Source organism: Chiloscyllium punctatum, chromosome 37, assembly GCF_047496795.1.
Source record: "Chiloscyllium punctatum isolate Juve2018m chromosome 37, sChiPun1.3, whole genome shotgun sequence".
Taxonomy (NCBI): domain Eukaryota; kingdom Metazoa; phylum Chordata; class Chondrichthyes; order Orectolobiformes; family Hemiscylliidae; genus Chiloscyllium; species Chiloscyllium punctatum.
The window spans coordinates 47189657-47206634 of record NC_092775.1 but is presented as its reverse complement, the minus strand read 5'-3'; the positions used below and the strand labels follow the sequence as shown (position 1 = coordinate 47206634).

General features: G+C 39.6%; 1 protein-coding gene across 10 annotated transcripts in view; it reads right to left on the bottom strand.

Annotated features, from left to right (window-relative positions):
• LOC140463084 (polycomb group protein ASXL1-like) overlaps positions 1-16978 on the bottom strand; it is a 110534-nt gene that overhangs the window by 12730 nt on the left and 80826 nt on the right. For 9 of the 10 annotated variants that reach the window (XM_072556781.1, XM_072556773.1, XM_072556774.1 and 6 more), the window contains 2 exons: positions 11752-11848; positions 1203-1308 (listed from right to left, as the gene is read on the bottom strand). In XM_072556781.1, coding sequence (XP_072412882.1) covers positions 1203-1308; positions 11752-11848 — 203 coding nt within the window. Of the gene's footprint in view, positions 1-1202; positions 1309-11751; positions 11849-16978 lie in introns of those variants that run through there. The other variant, XR_011954605.1, reaches the window with a different exon arrangement.

Here is a 16978-nt window from a genome sequence, read left to right as displayed (position 1 = left end):
GTGATTGCATGCACACAGCCTGGAAGAAATATTAGTGGCAATTTAATCGAGGTACTTAAGAGAGCATTAGATGATAAGGAAGCAGTGTTCAGGTTGACAGGCAAGAGCAGAAGGATAACGCAAGGTTGCTCATTTGGAGAGCCTGTGGAAATAGGATGGGTGGTTTTGCACCATAACAATGATCATATTTTGTGTATGGTGTGTGAGGAGCGCACCGATGGATATTTGAATGTGGCACTTCACTCTGCAAATTAAAACCAATCTAAATTTTGCTACTACTATATGGTTATATTCCTTCGATGAACACCATGAATTTCTCTATACGCAAGATGCTTTTTTGACATAAACCCAGACAAAGTAAATAAAAAAGGAAAAGAATAGCCATGCAAGTCTTACGGTGGCACAGTGGTTAGCACTGCTGCCTCACAGCGCCAGAGATCCGGGTTCAATTCCCGCCTCAGGTGACTGACTGTGTGGAGTTTGCACGTTCTCCCCGTGTCTGCGTGGGTTTCCTCCGGGTACTCCTGTTTCCTCCCACAGTCCAAAGATGTGCAGGTCAGGTGAATTGGCCATGCTAAATTGCCCGTAGTGTTAGGTAAGGGGTAGATGTAGATGTAGATGTAGATGTAGATGTAGATGTAGGGGTATTGGTGGGTTACGCTTCGGCGGGGCGGTGTGGACTTGTTGGGCCGAAGGGCCTGTTTCCACACTGTAAGTAATCTAATCTAATCTAATCTAATCTAATCTAAAAAAAAGAATATCCCTTTATATGGAACCTTTTAGAATCTCAGGACATAAAATACTTTATAGTAAACTAAAACTTTTGAAATATATTCACTCTTACAATGTAAGAAACACAGCAGCCAATTTGTACAACACAGGCACTCCAAACCTCAATGAGAAGTTGACCTGAAATTCATTTTATTTCTTGACACTGGTTGCAGGACAAATTCTGGTCAGACTACAAGGGGAACTCATTCGTTCATTGCCAGATGGTGTTATGGAATCCTTTGCCTTCATTTTTGAGTGGACAAAACACCATAATTTTGAAGTCGTAAAATGGCACCAGAGACAGAACAGGGAGTCACACAAATTTTGTTTTCAATTCTTAAGCTGCTCTGTAAGTAAGTTTCAGAAGCTAATATTACATTTTAAAATGTTAGAAAACTGACTGGACATATTTAATCAAAAGTTGTGCTTACTTCTGCCCATAATAATCTTCAAAGAAATTCTCTTTCCACAGCTCTACTCTCTTTTCTTTTTCCATTTCTTGACGTAGTCGAAGTTGCATTTCAGGTGTAAATTCGCCTTCACAACATTAAAAATACACAGACATTACTTATTTCAAATGAAAAACATCTCACATCTTAGATAAAACTAAGTTAAAACTATGCAAAAAGGTTAGCAATGAATGCTTATAAGGAAAAAAAAACTTTGAGCATATATTTATGTCCATTATTGCTAGATAGTGAAGTCGCACTTTGGGAGAAGAGAACAGGAAAAAGTGAACACACGTGGCAATTATTCTGGTGAAGCCAGGATTTGGATGCAGAGCTAAAGGCTTAAGGGCTCATTTCTCTCTCAAATCCAATTTTACTAAATTAAGGTTTGAAAGAAGTTAGTTAAGTTTTTATCATATTTGGATCCCTATTTGAGCTAACCAGTTAAGAAATTAATGGCTTAAGCAGGATTCTCTGCTTTAACTAACTCATTGCACTTGCACTGAGAAACAAAAGTTTGTCAGTGCTGCTTGAGTGCACAATTTGAGATGCCAGAAGTTGGGTTGATGAAGGAAGTTGTTAAAGATGCAGAACATTAAACTGAGGATGCATTTGCAGCTAATACAACCACAGGTAGTGTATCAAAAGGTTAGGACAATTCATAATGAGTAATTAAAAAGTTATTTTAACTGCAGAAGCAAAAAGAGCGTTACTTTTCCAAAATTTCTCGAATCTGCAAAGTTCTTACTTTGCCAGGCTACTTTTATGGTTCAGGATTGTACATTTCATGTTGTCTGATAATGGTAGCAGGTCAAATATCCAGTGAGCCAGCTGACAAGCAGAGTGCTGAGCAGGACAGTGAGCCAAGCTGTGAATAATAATGATATTAGTGACACTTTGCATGCATATATTGGAGTGGATACCAACTTCCTGTTCAAGATGCACATCATTGGTGTCAGCACCAATTTCCTATGTCAATATGGAGGCAGGAAGACAATCATTACATTTTTTTTCCCAATGTATTTATGACACTGATGACAGGACAGGTGATGTTTCACAGCTGCAAGTGGGAGTTCCTATGCCAATTAAAGGCAATCACATCAGTTTGTGGACATTGAGCTCAAAAGTACAAGCTGGAGGCTGAGCTAGAGATATTGCAAGGAACTGTACACTTAATTTCAAGCATTAGGAAGGAAATTGAAGTACAGGTCCTCAAGGGTCATAATCTCCGGATTACTGCCCAAGCCACGTGCCAATTGGCATAGGGATAAGAAAATTAGGGAAGTAAACACGTGGCTAAGGGATTGGCGTGGGAAAGAGGGATTCCACTTAATGGGGCATTGGCATCAGTTTTGGAACTGGGGAGGTGGTGGGGGGTTCTGTACCATTGGGACGGTCTCCACCTGAACCAATCAGGTACCAAGGTTCTCGCAAAGAGGATAAATAGGGTGGTCATTAGGACTTTAAACTTCTGAGTTGGGGGAAAGGGAAAGTGAAAGTGACAGGGAGTATGGAGTTAAATGGAAAGATAAGCAGCAGGATAGCATGTGTGCAGGCGGATTTAAACTTGAGGCAGACTGGGAATGCAGCAAAAGGGAAGGATACCTTAGGACATCTTATGACTTCCAATATCTCTAATGATAAGAAAGTTAGCATTAAGGCACTCTACCTGAATGCTCGTAGCATTCGTAACAAAGCAGATGAACGAATGGCACAGATCAACAGATCATTGTGAATGATTATGATGTGGTAGGCATCACAGAGACGTGGTTACGGGGGGGGGGGGGGAAAGAGGTGGTCAGGACTGGCAGTTAAACATCTAAGGATTTTCAACTTATTGAAAAGACAGGGAGGCGGGCAGAGGGGGCAGGGTTGCCTTGTTAGTTAAGAACAAAATTAAATCTATGGCACTGAATGACATAGCGTCGGATGATGTGGAGTCTGTGTGGGTGGAATTGAGGAACCACAAAGGCAAAAAAACCATAATGGGAGTTATGTACAGACCTCCTAACAGTGGTCAGGACTAGGGGCGCAACATGTACCGGGAAATAGAGAAGGCATGTCAGAAAGGCAAGGTCACAGTGATCATGGGAGACTTCAATATGCAGGTGGACTGGGTAAATAATATTGCCAGTGGATCCAAAGAAAGGGAATTCATGGAATGCTTACAGGATGGCTTTTTGGAACAGCTTGTCATGGAGCCCACAAGGGAGCAGGCTATTCTGGACCTAGTACTATGTAATGAACCAGACTTTTTAAAAAATCTTAAAGGGAACACTTAGGAAGCAGCAATCATAATATTAGATTAGATTACTTACAGTGTGGAAACAGGCCCTTCGGCCCAACAAGTCCACACCGCCCCGCCGAAGCGTAACCCACACATACCCCTACATCTATATCTACATCTACCCCTTACCTAACACTACGGGCAATTTAGCATGGCCAATTCACCTGACCTGCACATCTTTGGACTGTGGGAGGAAACCGGAGCACCCGGAGGAAACCCACGCAGACACGGGGAGAACGTGCAAACTCCACACAGTCAGTCGCCTGAGGCGGGAATTGAACCCGGGTCTCCGGCGCTGCGAGGCAGCAGTGCTAACCACTGTGCCACCGTGCCGCCCACTTGGTAGAGGTCAGTCTGCAGTTTGAAAGAGAGAAGGCAAAATCCGATGTAACGGTGTTACAGTTAAATAAAGGTAATTATGAGGACACAAGAGAGGAACTGACGAAAATAGACTGGAAGCAGAGCCTAGCGAGGAAGACATTAGAGCAAAAAGGCAGGAGTTTGTGGGTATAATTGAGGACACTGTGCAGAGGTTCATCCCCAAGAAAAGAAAGATTATCCGGGGAAGGATTAGACAGCCACGGCTGACAAAGGAAGTCAGGAAATGTATTAAAGAAAAAGAGAGATCCTATAAAGTGGCCAAGAGCACTGGGAAATTGGAAGATTGGGAAGGCTACAAAAACAAACGAGGATAACAAAGAGAGAAATAAGGAAGGAAAGGATCAAATATGAAGGTAGGCTAGCCAGTAATATTAGAAATGATAGTAAAAGTTTCTTTCAATACATAAGAAACAAACGACAGGCAAAAGTAGACATTGGGCCACTTCAAACTGATGCTGGAAGCCTAGTGATGGGAGATAAGGAAATAGCGGGAGAACTTAATAAGTACTTTGCGTCAGTCTTCACAGTGGAAGACATGAGTAATATCCCAACAATTAAAGGGAGTCAGGGGGCTGAGTTGAGTATGGTTGCCATTACAAAACAGAAAGTGCTAGAAAAGCTAAAAGGTCTTAAAATTGATAAATCTCCTGGCCCCGATGGGCTACATCCTAGAGTTCTGAGGGAGGTGGCTGAGGAAATAGCAGAGGCATTGGTTGAGATCTTTCAAAAGTCACTGGAATCAGGGAAAGTCCCGGATGATTGGAAGATCGCTGTTGTAACCCCCTTGTTCAAGAAAGGATCAAGACAAAAGATGGAAAATTATAGGCCAATTAGCCTAACCTCGGTTGTTGGTAAAATTCTAGAATCCATCATTAAGGATGAGGTTTCTAAATTCTTGGAAGAGCAGGGTCGGATTAGAACAAGTCAACATGGATTTAGTAAGGGGAGGTCATGCCTGACAAACCTGTTGGAATTCTTTGAAGCGGTGACAAGTTAGGTTAGACCAGGGAAACCCAGTGGATGTGGTCTATCTAGACTTCCAAAAGGCCTTTGATGAGGTGCCATACAGGAGGCTGCTGAGCAAGGTGAGCTGGTGTTCAAGGTGAGCTACTGGTATGGATTGAGGATTGGTTGTCTGACAGAAGGCAGAGAGTTGGGATAAAGGTTCTTTTTCGTAATGGCAGCCGGTGACAAGCGGTGTCCCGCAAGATTCAGTGTTGGGGCCGCAGCTATTCACGTTATATATTAATGATCTGGATGAAGGGATTGGGGGCATTCTAACAAAGTTTGCCGATGATACGAAGTTAGGTGGACAGGCAGGTAGTACTGAGCAAGTGGGGAGGCTGCAGAAGGATCTAGACAGTTTGGGAGCGTGGTCCAGGAAAGAGCTGATTGAATTCAATGTGAGCAAATGCGAGGTCTTGCACTTTGGAATAAAGAATACAAGCATGGACTACTTTCTAAACGGTGAGAAAATTCATAAAGCCAAGGTACAAAGGGATCTGGGAGTGCTAGTCGAGGATTCTCTAAAGGTAAACATGCAGGTTGAGTCCGTGATTAAGAAAGCGAATGCAATGTTGTCATTGGAATATAAAAGCACTGTTGTGCTACTGAGACTTTATAAAGTTCTGGTTAGGCCCCATTTGGAGTACTGTGTCCAGTTTTAGTCCGCACACCTCAGGAAGGGCATACTGGCACTGGAGCATGTCCAGCGGAGATTCACACGGATGATCCTTGGAATGGTAGGTCTAACATACAAGGAACGGCTGAGGATCCTGGGATTGTATTCATTGGAGTTTAGAAGAGTAAGGGGAGATCTAATAGAAACTTACAAGATAATACATGGCTTGGAAAGGGTGGACGCTAGGAAATTGTTTCCGTTAGACGAGGAGACTAGGACCCGTGGACACAGCCTTAGAATTAGAGGGGGTAAATTCAGAACAGAAATGCGGAGACATTTCTTCAGCCAGAGGGGGTTGGGCCTGTGGAATTCATTGCCGCAGAGTGCAGTGGAGGCCGGGACGCTAAATGTCTTCAAGGCAGAGATTGATACATTCTTAATGTCACAAGGGATTAAGGGCTACGGGGAGAATACGGGTAAGTGGAGTTGAAATGCCCATCAGCCATGATCGAATGGTGGAGTGGACACGATGGGCCGAATGGCCTTACTTCCACTCCTATGTCTTATGGTCTTAAAAAGCTGAGTGTGGAGCAACCTCAGGTTTTTGCTAGAGTAGTAATCTTGAGGCTCTTGCAATTTGTTAGGACAAAGCAAAGCCTGACTCTGGTTCAGGATAGGAGGGACTGTATAAGCATAGGGTTAGACACTATTCACTGTGGCCAAGAATGGGAGTCTAGTCTTGTGGTGCCTACCTGGTGTCAGGGCTCAGCATGTCTGCAAGGCTCGAGATGAACTTTCAGTGAGAAGGGGATGATTCTGTTGTCATGATCCACGTAGATACCAAAGACAGGGGGGAAAAGTACAGGGCGTTCTGGTATAACACGTGTTTCATTAATGTGAATTGACTTTAACACAACTGATTAATTGTGGACAGTGTTTGGATAAGACAAACCTTCTACTGAATGGGTACAGCGATTTTCCAAAACAATCTTCAATAGCGATTAGACAGGTGGATGCATGGCTCAAAAAAGGATATGGGAGAAGTGTATTTAGATTAATGGGGCAGTGGAACCAGTACGGAGTACAGTTGGGCTATACAGTGGGACTGGTTTTTAACGTACTCTTAAACTACAGAAGTACAGGAAGTTTTGAACAAATTTTGGACAAGAATCATGGTGGGGAGTATTTAATAAATTAAAAGGAAAAGCGGTAGCAATAAATAATGATAATCAGAGTATGGAAGGAAGAGACAGTGATTGCCAACAGATCGGATCAGTGTTTACAAAAACATTTTAAAAATATGAACTTAAGTTTCTGTAACTAATAGTCTGCACCATTTTCAGTAAAATACATGAATCACCAGCTCAAACAGAAGTTCATATGTTGACCTAACAGCTATTGTAGAGATGCAAGGAAACCACAGCTTGGACTTAAATATTCAAGAGTGCATGATAGTCAAGTACAGGATGCTGAGAGATGGTAGCGCAGAGCCTCTAGCAATTAAAGATGGCATCAATATTGTAGCAAAAGAATATTTTCATTCTAAAATTCAAAATGTACAATCAGTCTGGTGGAACTAAGAAACAGCAAGGGACAGAAAACTTGGGTGGAAATTGTTTATGGGCCATCAAACAGCAGTGATAAATGTAAGGTAATTAGTCAGGTAATTAGAAGAGGGTGTAACAAAAGAGAACACAGTATTTACTGGGGAATTCAATCTCCATATAGATTGGGCAAACCTTAATTAGTAGTAATATTGTGGAAGACAATTTTTTTTGGAGTATTTGTAGTCTATTTTCCTGTAGCCATGTGTTTAGGAACTAACTAGGTTATTTTAGAACTAGTATTATACAATGAAAGAGGTTAATTAGCAGTCTTGTTGTAAAGGAGTCCATAAAGAGGGACAACATATACTTCTCCTTTAACCCTATTTGCCAAAGCTATCTCATGCTCCCTTTTTGCCCTCCATTTTCTTAATTCCCATTATGCATTATGTTTGAAAGTGATGTAGTTCAATCAAAAACTAGGGGGATAAATCAAAAAAACATGCTATTAAGTAACATGCAACAAATTATAGATGGGCCCCTTACAAGCAGACACAGAAGGATTATAATGGGAATTAAGAAAATGGAGGGCAAAAAGGGGACATGAGATAGCTTTGGCAAATAGGGCTAAAGGAGAAGTCTTTAAGGATAAGAGGGTAACCAGGGAGAGAATAAGGCCCCTCAAAGATCAGCAAGGCAGCCGATGAGTGGAACCACAGGAGAGGAGTGAAAATACTAAATGAGCACTTTGCATCAATATTTACTGTGGAGAATGACATGGAAGATATAGAATGTGGGGAGATAGATGGTGACACATTGAAAAATATCATCTTTAGAAGAGATGCCGGATGTCTTAAAACGCATAAATGTGACCAGGACCTGATCAGGTGTATCCTATAACTGTGTGCAAAGCTAGGAATGTGATTACTGGATGGTGAGTGTATGGAATGAGCTGCCAAAGGATGTGATGGAGGCTGCTATAGTACCAATTAAAAGACATCTGGATTAGTATATGAATAGGGTTTAGAGGGATTTGGGCCAAGTGCTGGCAAATGGGAGAAGATTACTTTAGACTATCTGGTCAGCATGGCTGAGTCTGACTGAAGCATCTGTTTCTGTGCTACATATCGGTTACTCTATGACTCTAAATGTTTCATGTTTTGCTTCAGTGCGGAAAATACTAACTATCATTTCTTACGGATGTTTTTAATGTAGTCGTGTAAATCAGGAAATGACACATTAATATTAGTCAAAAAAAAGAGTAGTCATAGAGACGTGCAGCATGGAAACAGACCTTCGATCCAACTCATCCCATTTGCCAACATTTGGCCCATATCCCTCTAAACCCTTTCTACTTATGAACCCAGCCAGATGACTTTTAAATGTTGTAATCATACTAGCCTCCACTACCACCTCTGGTAGCTCATTCCATGTACACCCCACCCTCTGCATGAAAAGGTTGTCCCTTGGGTCCCTTTTAAATCTGTGCCCCTCTCACCTTAAACCTATGCCCCCTAGATTTGGACCCGTGGAAAATATCTTGCAAAGTAGATTTCCCCTACCCTGGGAAAAAAATGCTTGGCTATTCACCCGATTCATGCCCCTCATGATTTTATAAACCTTTATAAGGTCACCCCTTAGCCTCCCACTGTCCATGGAAAATAGCCTCAGCGTATTCAGCCTCTCGCTATAGCTCAAGCCCTCCAATTCAGACAACATTCTTGTACATCTTTTGTGCATCCTCTCAAGTTTCACAACATCCTTCCTGGAGCAGGGGAGATCAGAATTGACACAGTATTCTAAAAATGGCCTAAACAACATCGTGCACAACCACAACATGACCTCCCAGCTCCTTCTTTCTATGCACTGAACAATAAAAGGCAAGGGTACCAAACGTCATCTTCACTATTCTGTTTATCTGGGAATCCACTTTCAAGGAACTATGAATCTGCACTCCAAGGTCTCTTTCTTCAGCAATACTTCCCAGGACCTTACTATTATGTGTATAAGTTCTGCTCGGATTTGCCTTTCCAAAATGCAGCACCTCACATTTATATAAATTAAACTCCATCTGCCACTATTAGAGAAATTAATGGAAACAAAAGTAGTTAAATTCCCTGCATCTGATGATCTACATCAGAGTGATGAAACATGCGGCTCTAAAGATAGAAGCTGCTCTAACAGTCATTTTTCAAAATTCTAGAGATTCCAGAATGCACCAGACTGATTGTAACGTTGCAAATGTCATCCTGCAATTTAAGAACGAAAATAGGGAGCTACTGACATGTGAGGATATTATCAGTCAAATGGAACATATCCAAAACTACAATAAGGAAAGCCATAAAAGGACACTTTAAAAATAATGGTGGATTTAGCAGCATCAACATAGAATTCTGCAAGAGACAGTGTTTGTCAAACCCGTTAAGGAGTTTTGTGGATACAAGTAGCAGAGTAGAGGAGGGGGAACCAGTTTATTTGGTAAATTTTGATTTTTGGAACCATTTCAAAAAAGTTCCATACAAGTGATTGGTAAGCAAAATAAAAGCACATGAAATGAGGGAGAATAGTTAACTGATTAACATACAGAAAACAGAGTCAAAATAGCTTGGCAGGAAGAGAAGGATCACTGCTAGGGCCCTTGTGGTTTCACAATCCACAGTCATGATTTTGATGGGAGGATTAAATGTAATATTTTCAGGTTTTTACAAAACTAAGTGACAACGTGAGCAAAGACACTTTAAAGTGATTTGGAGAGGCAACCCGAGTAGGCAAAACTGTGGCAGCTGAAATACAATGTGGAAAAATGCTAGGATATCACTTTGATCAGAACAATAGAAATACAGCACGACTTAAACTAACAGAGGCTGATCTTTCTAACTTCGAAGGAACTTGGGTATCCTTGCTCATGAATCACAAAGTTAACATGCAGGTACAGCAAGCAGTTAAATAGGTTTATGGTAGATTGTCCTTTATTGCAAGATTATTTGAGTAAAGGATAAAAGATGCTTCATGCAATTATATAACTTGAGACTTGAGTGTTACATGAAATATTTATCTCTTTATGCAAGAGAGATGTAGTTGCCACAAGGTAATGCAAAGGTCTACTAAACTAATCCCAAGAATTTGGGAGGTTGAGGCATACCAAATCCCATGGAACAGTGTCTCAGAATAGGGGTCTGGACATTTAGTGCAGAAATCAGTTTTGTTCTCAATTCGGAGTAGTGAAACTTTTGATTTGCTAGCTCCAGGAGGTAGAAGCAGCTCATAAGTAATTATTTTCACAACTGAGATTAATAGATTTCTACACAGTAATACATTAACACAGTTTTCCTGCACCATCTCTTAAAGCAGAAGATCAGCCATGATCTCATTGAATGGTGGAGCAGATGTGAAGGGCCAGAGTTGCCCTTGAGAAGGTGGTGGTGAGCTACCTTCTGGAACTGCAGCAGTCATATAATTGCAGGTAGACCTTAGGGAGTGAAGTCTAAGATTTTGACCCAGCAACAATTAAGGAATGGCAAGATATTTCTAAGCCAGGATGGTGAGCAGCTTGGAAAGGAACATGCACATGTTGGTCTACTTCTGCTCCTATTTCTTCAATTATGGTCCTTTTTTCATAAAAACAATTATAAATCATGACAAAGACACTACAATGACAGAGATATGAAGCTCAAGCCTACTTCATCAGCATAACTAAGTTAGATTGAGATAAAAATAGTTACAGGGGTTCTTGAATCAAGTCTCAAAACATACCTCTACAGAATGCTACAGTGAATTCTTGGCCTATTTTCAGGCAGGACACATGTCCCAGATTTGATTTGAAATTGCCTAAGCATTTCACTTGCAAACTTGAGTGAGAAAAGAATTGAAAAAAACTTCCAATTTGTACATCAGGTGAAGTCCAGTTCTCGACATATTAAAAGAACGATATTGTGAATACCTATTTCAGAAAATATCTTGCAAAGTAAACTGGAAATAACAAATATACTTTAAGTTTTATTAAATGCACTGAACAAAAGTATAGTTACATCATAAAGATGTGATGCAATTAAATAACTTATTCAGGTACTCATTCTCTAGTCTCAATTTTGGGTGCTAAGAACTTCTTAGAAAGATAGCATTACTCCCTTGCCTCTCCCACTCTCTTCCTCCTGCTAATTTCAATTGTTTTTAAGATGTATGACATAAACACTTGTAAAAGACGACAAATCTGAAGAATATGAGCAACACCACCACAGATGCTTACGTGGTTGTCAAAGCAGCAAGGAAAACCACCTGGCATGCACACAGAAGTTACAAAGTGAATTAATCTGTGTTTGAACTGAATGCAAGCACAGCAGTATGGCTCATATTTCAGAAAGAAAACATTGTTTTCAAGTGGAATTGAGGTGCAAAGCTTTCCTTGTTACTTTAGAGAGCAACCCCTACCACTCTGCTGGTCTGTGATTTTTAACCAACTGAATTAATCTTATGCTGCTAAATGGAAGGAAGGAAACTAGGAGGGGGAATAAAAAAGGCAAATGGAAACAAGTAATTTACTTCCTACGATTCATTGAATTTACAGCACGTATGGAGGCTACTCAGTGCATTGCATCTAGTGTTGATCCTCTGGAGGAGTAAAATTAAAAGTTTATTTTAAAATAAGGTTATGAGTCTACTAAACAATCAAGGTACAACTTATATCAGTAGGCTGCATACCTTCTGCTAATCGCTCCTTCCATCCCTGAGCTGCAGAGGTGAAAAACTCATTATTTAAGGCTGAACTGCTGAGCCGCATTATACCATCAGTACCAACCTAGAAGAGTTAAAGAAAACAATTCTATTTAAATTCAGTACAGAAACTGGAACTTTTCATCCAAGTACTAATAAACACTGAACGACATGCTTCAAAAGCTATGAAACTTCCTTTAGGCATACATTAGTTCGCCCAGAACATATTAATTCAGCACAAACAGATAATCCAAAGTCTGGATCACGATCAATTTATAAATCTATCAGAATCAGTCCAATTTTGGGTTGAATACAACAAAGAACAGCACATCCAAGTTGGTAGTGTAAGTTTTCTTCCCCCTACATTTAAAAAAAAAGGCACCCAAGATTCAGATATAGCTTTGAATTTCAGAAATCACAATGTTTAGTTTCTTTCCCCCAAAGAAAGCAGAACAAAATACTCTCAAACTCCCATCACTGCTTGTTAAAATAATAGATTTGAAACATACCTTAAAAGTTTAGATTAGATTAGATTAGATTAGATTACTTACAGTGTGGAAACAGGCCCTTCAGCCCAACAAGTCCACACCACCCCGCCGAAGCGCAACCCACCCATACCCCTACATCTACATCTACCCCTTACCTAACACTACGGGCAACTTAGCATGGCCAATTCACCTGACCTGCACATCTTTTGGACTGTGGGAGGAAACCGGAGCACCCGGAGGAAACCCACGCAGACACGGGGAGAACGTGCAAACTCCACACAGTCAGTCGCCTGAGGTGGGAACTGAACCCGGGTCTCTGGCGCTGTGAGGCAGCAGTGCTAACCACTGTGCCACCGTGCCACTGTGCCACAGAAAAAGTTCTGTTTGAATCGGTCATATAACACCACAGACAACTTCAATGATTCTAAGTTTAGCCTTAAAAGATTAACAAGGTTTCAGGTTTGACTCACGTTGTTGTACAGTTAACTGAACACAGCAAGGCTGGTAATGGGGTGCATACTGTATTATTATTAGCAGTTTTGAAAAGATAGAGAAAAAAGCCAGATTCTTACTTTTCATTAACCTACACTCAATTTAAAGCATGTGCATATGGGAATCCAACATGGGTTGAATCAGTTGTGAAAACACATCCAAGTGGTGGAAGGAGGTTTGGGGTGGTGGGAAGAGCTTTCAGTACTGTACATGAATATATTGCAATATTAAAGTATAGGAGTGAAGCTTATAAAACTAATTAATACCAATGCCAATGCAAGCTTAAAACAATATTCTACTATCTAGTGGCTACTACAACCACAATTAGACTGGTCATGAAACTTCATCTTGTTATAAAAGGAAGCAACCAACTTTTCAGTCTTGCAAAAATTTGGTTAATTAGCATTAAGCTAGGCTCAGCTTGCAGTGGAAACAGCAAATAACAAACCAGTTTGACCGGTTAAACAAATAGTTAATCTTCTCCGACTGAAGCATCTGCAGAGAAACATCTGTTCCTAGTAAACTGAGAAGTGAGGCTCTCCACAACAGCCCACTCCTTTCTACTTGCAGCTTTTTTTGTTATGCTGCCATTTGAAGACTGCAGCTTAGCTACATTGCCCTCATGTTCGTAAATCATTCATATTAATTTAAACAAGTAAATGGGCAAACATAAGAAATAATTTGGTTTTCATTATAAGGAACATCCTGGTACGATTAACACATAATAGTGTAGACTTACAACGTACTTCAACTGGGATTGTGTGAAGCAAAATGATCTGGAAATAGTGCAAGTAAATAATTCATCTCCAAAAAAAACAGTAGAATATTTACTCAACTACAGAACAGAAACCCCTTGATGAGAAGAGGTGAATGAAAATTTCATTTCAAGTTCACAATTATGACCTATGAATTTAAAACTTATATTTTGCTACAGATCACAGTGCCACCCACTGGTCTGCACATCATCATTCACCCATACCATCACCCATTTTAGTCCTAATATATAGCACAGCTAACCACCACCCACTGTGTAAAACAAAAAAAGCACATCAGGGTTCTGTGTACACAAGCTAATTTTCAGCAAAACCAAATCTAATTGAAATTTCTGAACCCTGGTTAGGAATTTCTTTTCTCAATTTCAAGATTTTAGTTGAATACTTTGAAGCACCTACTTCATGTTGGTTCAAGTTTACTTCTATCATCTTCAACTAATCACGAGTTTATTGCGAACAAGACTCACCATGCGCAAGAGAAACCCCAAGATTATGCTAATTTTCTTAAAATCAAGAGCACTGATTAAGCTTAGAAGAGGCAACCTTTTGTAGCATTTAACTTGATAAGAACCAGAATAAAAGTTGGTTTTGGTCATCAAATCTCCTCTCTTGCTGATGTCCCAATACTAAGGCGTTCATCTGCAAAATCCACGTATAGTATTAGCAGTTCCAACCAACTCCTTAAGCATATATGAAGTGGTCCATAGTGATTTTTCCTCTCTATTTTTTCCTACACACAGGAACCAATCTCACAATGCACAGACAAGATACTGAGGAAAGAAAAAACAATCAATGGCAGGAACTTAGCTTTACCACTTTATAAAGTACCAACCTGCAGTTGAACTGGATTAAATTTCTATTCTTAATAACAAACCAAACAAAAAAAAAGTTACCAAACAGAACACTTCAGAACCAAAATGTGGAGTGCTACAGAAATTCACCACTAGTGTCTTTTTACACATTAGGAAGTCAGTTAAAAAGATTAATATATGACACTAACATATTAATCAAAGGGGTTTCTAAAGAAGCTCAGTCTTGATGCCTGAAACAATTCATCTTTTATAAGATGTTCTCACTTGATGCCACCTCTGAACCAGGAAGCCCAGATTCAAGTCCCACCTGTTTCCGAAGTGTGCAATAACATCTCTGAATGGGCTAATTAGAAAATGTTCCCACTTGACAATAACATTCACTATGAGGAAACTGAAGATCTCATCAGAACACTACATCTGTACTGACCCTGTAACTGTTACATATTCAAGGTTTTCAAAAGTAAAACTACAAATAATTAGTGTACTGTCTAACTGGACTGGAATGAAAATGGCTTTTCAAAACCAAAGAATGCCCCTTTACTATGTATATTATGTATGTGTAAATTGCACAAAATGACCAGATTTCAAGCACGTAGGATACTAATGTTTTGAGAATCTTTACACAATTCATTTGTTGAATCTCGAAGCTCAAGTCTTGTATGATGAGAATCGGAGTGCATAATCAGACTACTCGGTCATTTCTAAAGGAAGAACTCTCAGCTGTAAATTTGTTTCTTTCTCCTCTCAAAGATAGATATCTCACTATGTACAAGAAAACCAGATTAAGAGGTAACTGATTTTACCTTGTATACCAGATTAATGAAATTGGAATCAACAAACACCATGCACAACTTCAGCCTAACCTGTGTGCAGACAATTAACTTATCATAACATGTTTTTGTTAGGTTACATTACACCCCAGAATGCAGGTCTATTGAAAGCAACAATTTCAAGGAAACCTTGCTCACTGGCAAACATCAACAGCCTGGAAAAGCCAAAAGAAAAAGACTTTACCAGTCACAAGAAATCCACCAACACGGTTACCTGGTATTCCATAACAGAAAAAATGCAAACAGAACATTTTGACTTGACAAGAGAAAGGTCAAACAACTCATCAAAATATAATTACTTCTTCCTTAATTATTTATTTGGAAAGAATGAACACTCAATAAGTATATGCAATGATACAAGGCCTTCAAATATGTCAAGAACTTATGATTGCATAGCACTTTTGTGGTAAGTCAATCCAAAGCTCTTCACAAGACCATTGGAGCAGACTCTGAGTCAAGCAGCCTATTTCTGCTGCTAAATGTGTATTCTAAAGCAAAATTGGACCCTGAGCTATATAACCTGATATTGGACAGATGATCATAAAGTTGATCAAACAAGTAGGTTTTAATAAGTTTAAGGAAAAGGAGAAAGAGAAAAACTGTGCTTGGAGAGGGAATTTTAGTACTTCAGGTGTTAGGCAGCCAATAGCATGGACACCAATATGAATGATTAAAATTAGGGATACCACAGAATCAGAACTGGAGAATCACAGATATCAAAGAGTTGAGAGGCTGGAATAGATTGCAGTAACAACTCATGTCCCATAATGATCTTTCTTGAAAAACCAATGGTACGTCTAATGACAGGTCATTGGGATAAAATGCCACATATCCAAATTTGCCATAAACACATTGTTAGCAGTGCTGATGGAATGTGATATTATATACACAAATTACTTGAATTGCTGTGGCAAATAGATTTCAACATATTCAAATAGGAAGTCATTCACTTCAGACCAAGGAAGGATAGAATAGGGTATTTTTTTAAGTAGCAAAACACTAGCCTTTATAACTAGAGAGCTAGAATATAAAGGGAACAAATTTTTGCTGAAGCTGCAGAATGCTCTGGCTAGACCACACCTGGAGTTCTGGGTGCAGTTACAGGCACATCTTACAAAGGAAATACAAGCTTTGGAAGGAGCATCAAGTTTGTTTAGTAGAATGTTATTTTAATTTCAAAGGTTTGATTACAATTGGAATAAACCTGAAAATTCTGGAAATCGAGAGCACATTTGTGGAGAGAAACAGTTACCATTTCAGGTTCATGACGTCGCATGAGAAAATTACCAATTCAGGTTAAATTTCCAAGAACAAAGACTGAAGGTGATTTGATTAAGGTTTTTAAGATTTTGAAAGAAGTTGAAAAAACCTTCAAAGCAAAGCCACAGCATTCATGAGAAAAGTATGAAAAACTTCAGGTAAAGTTTGGTGGGAGTATAAGTTTCATTCTGACAAGAAACAGTTAGTACTATCAAAATTAATAATTTTAAAATGGCAATAAATAGATTTCTGTCAGCAGCAATATAAAGAACATGGTGGCTGTTTGGAGTTAAGAAATTGATGAGCATTAAGCAACTGAATGGTTGAACATGCTTGAAAGTCCGATACTTAATTTTCAGAGCTCCCATATCAACTATATGGACATATGCTATCATATTGAGAAAGTTCTGACAAAAAAAATTGTGAAAACACTAGTATCGCAAAGAGCTTTCAAAAATAACTTCAGAGCCATGTAACCATCCCAAAATGCTAACTGGAGTATTTATGAGGGCCTGCGACAATGTAGCATGATCAGTAAACACTAACAAATGTGCTGGAAG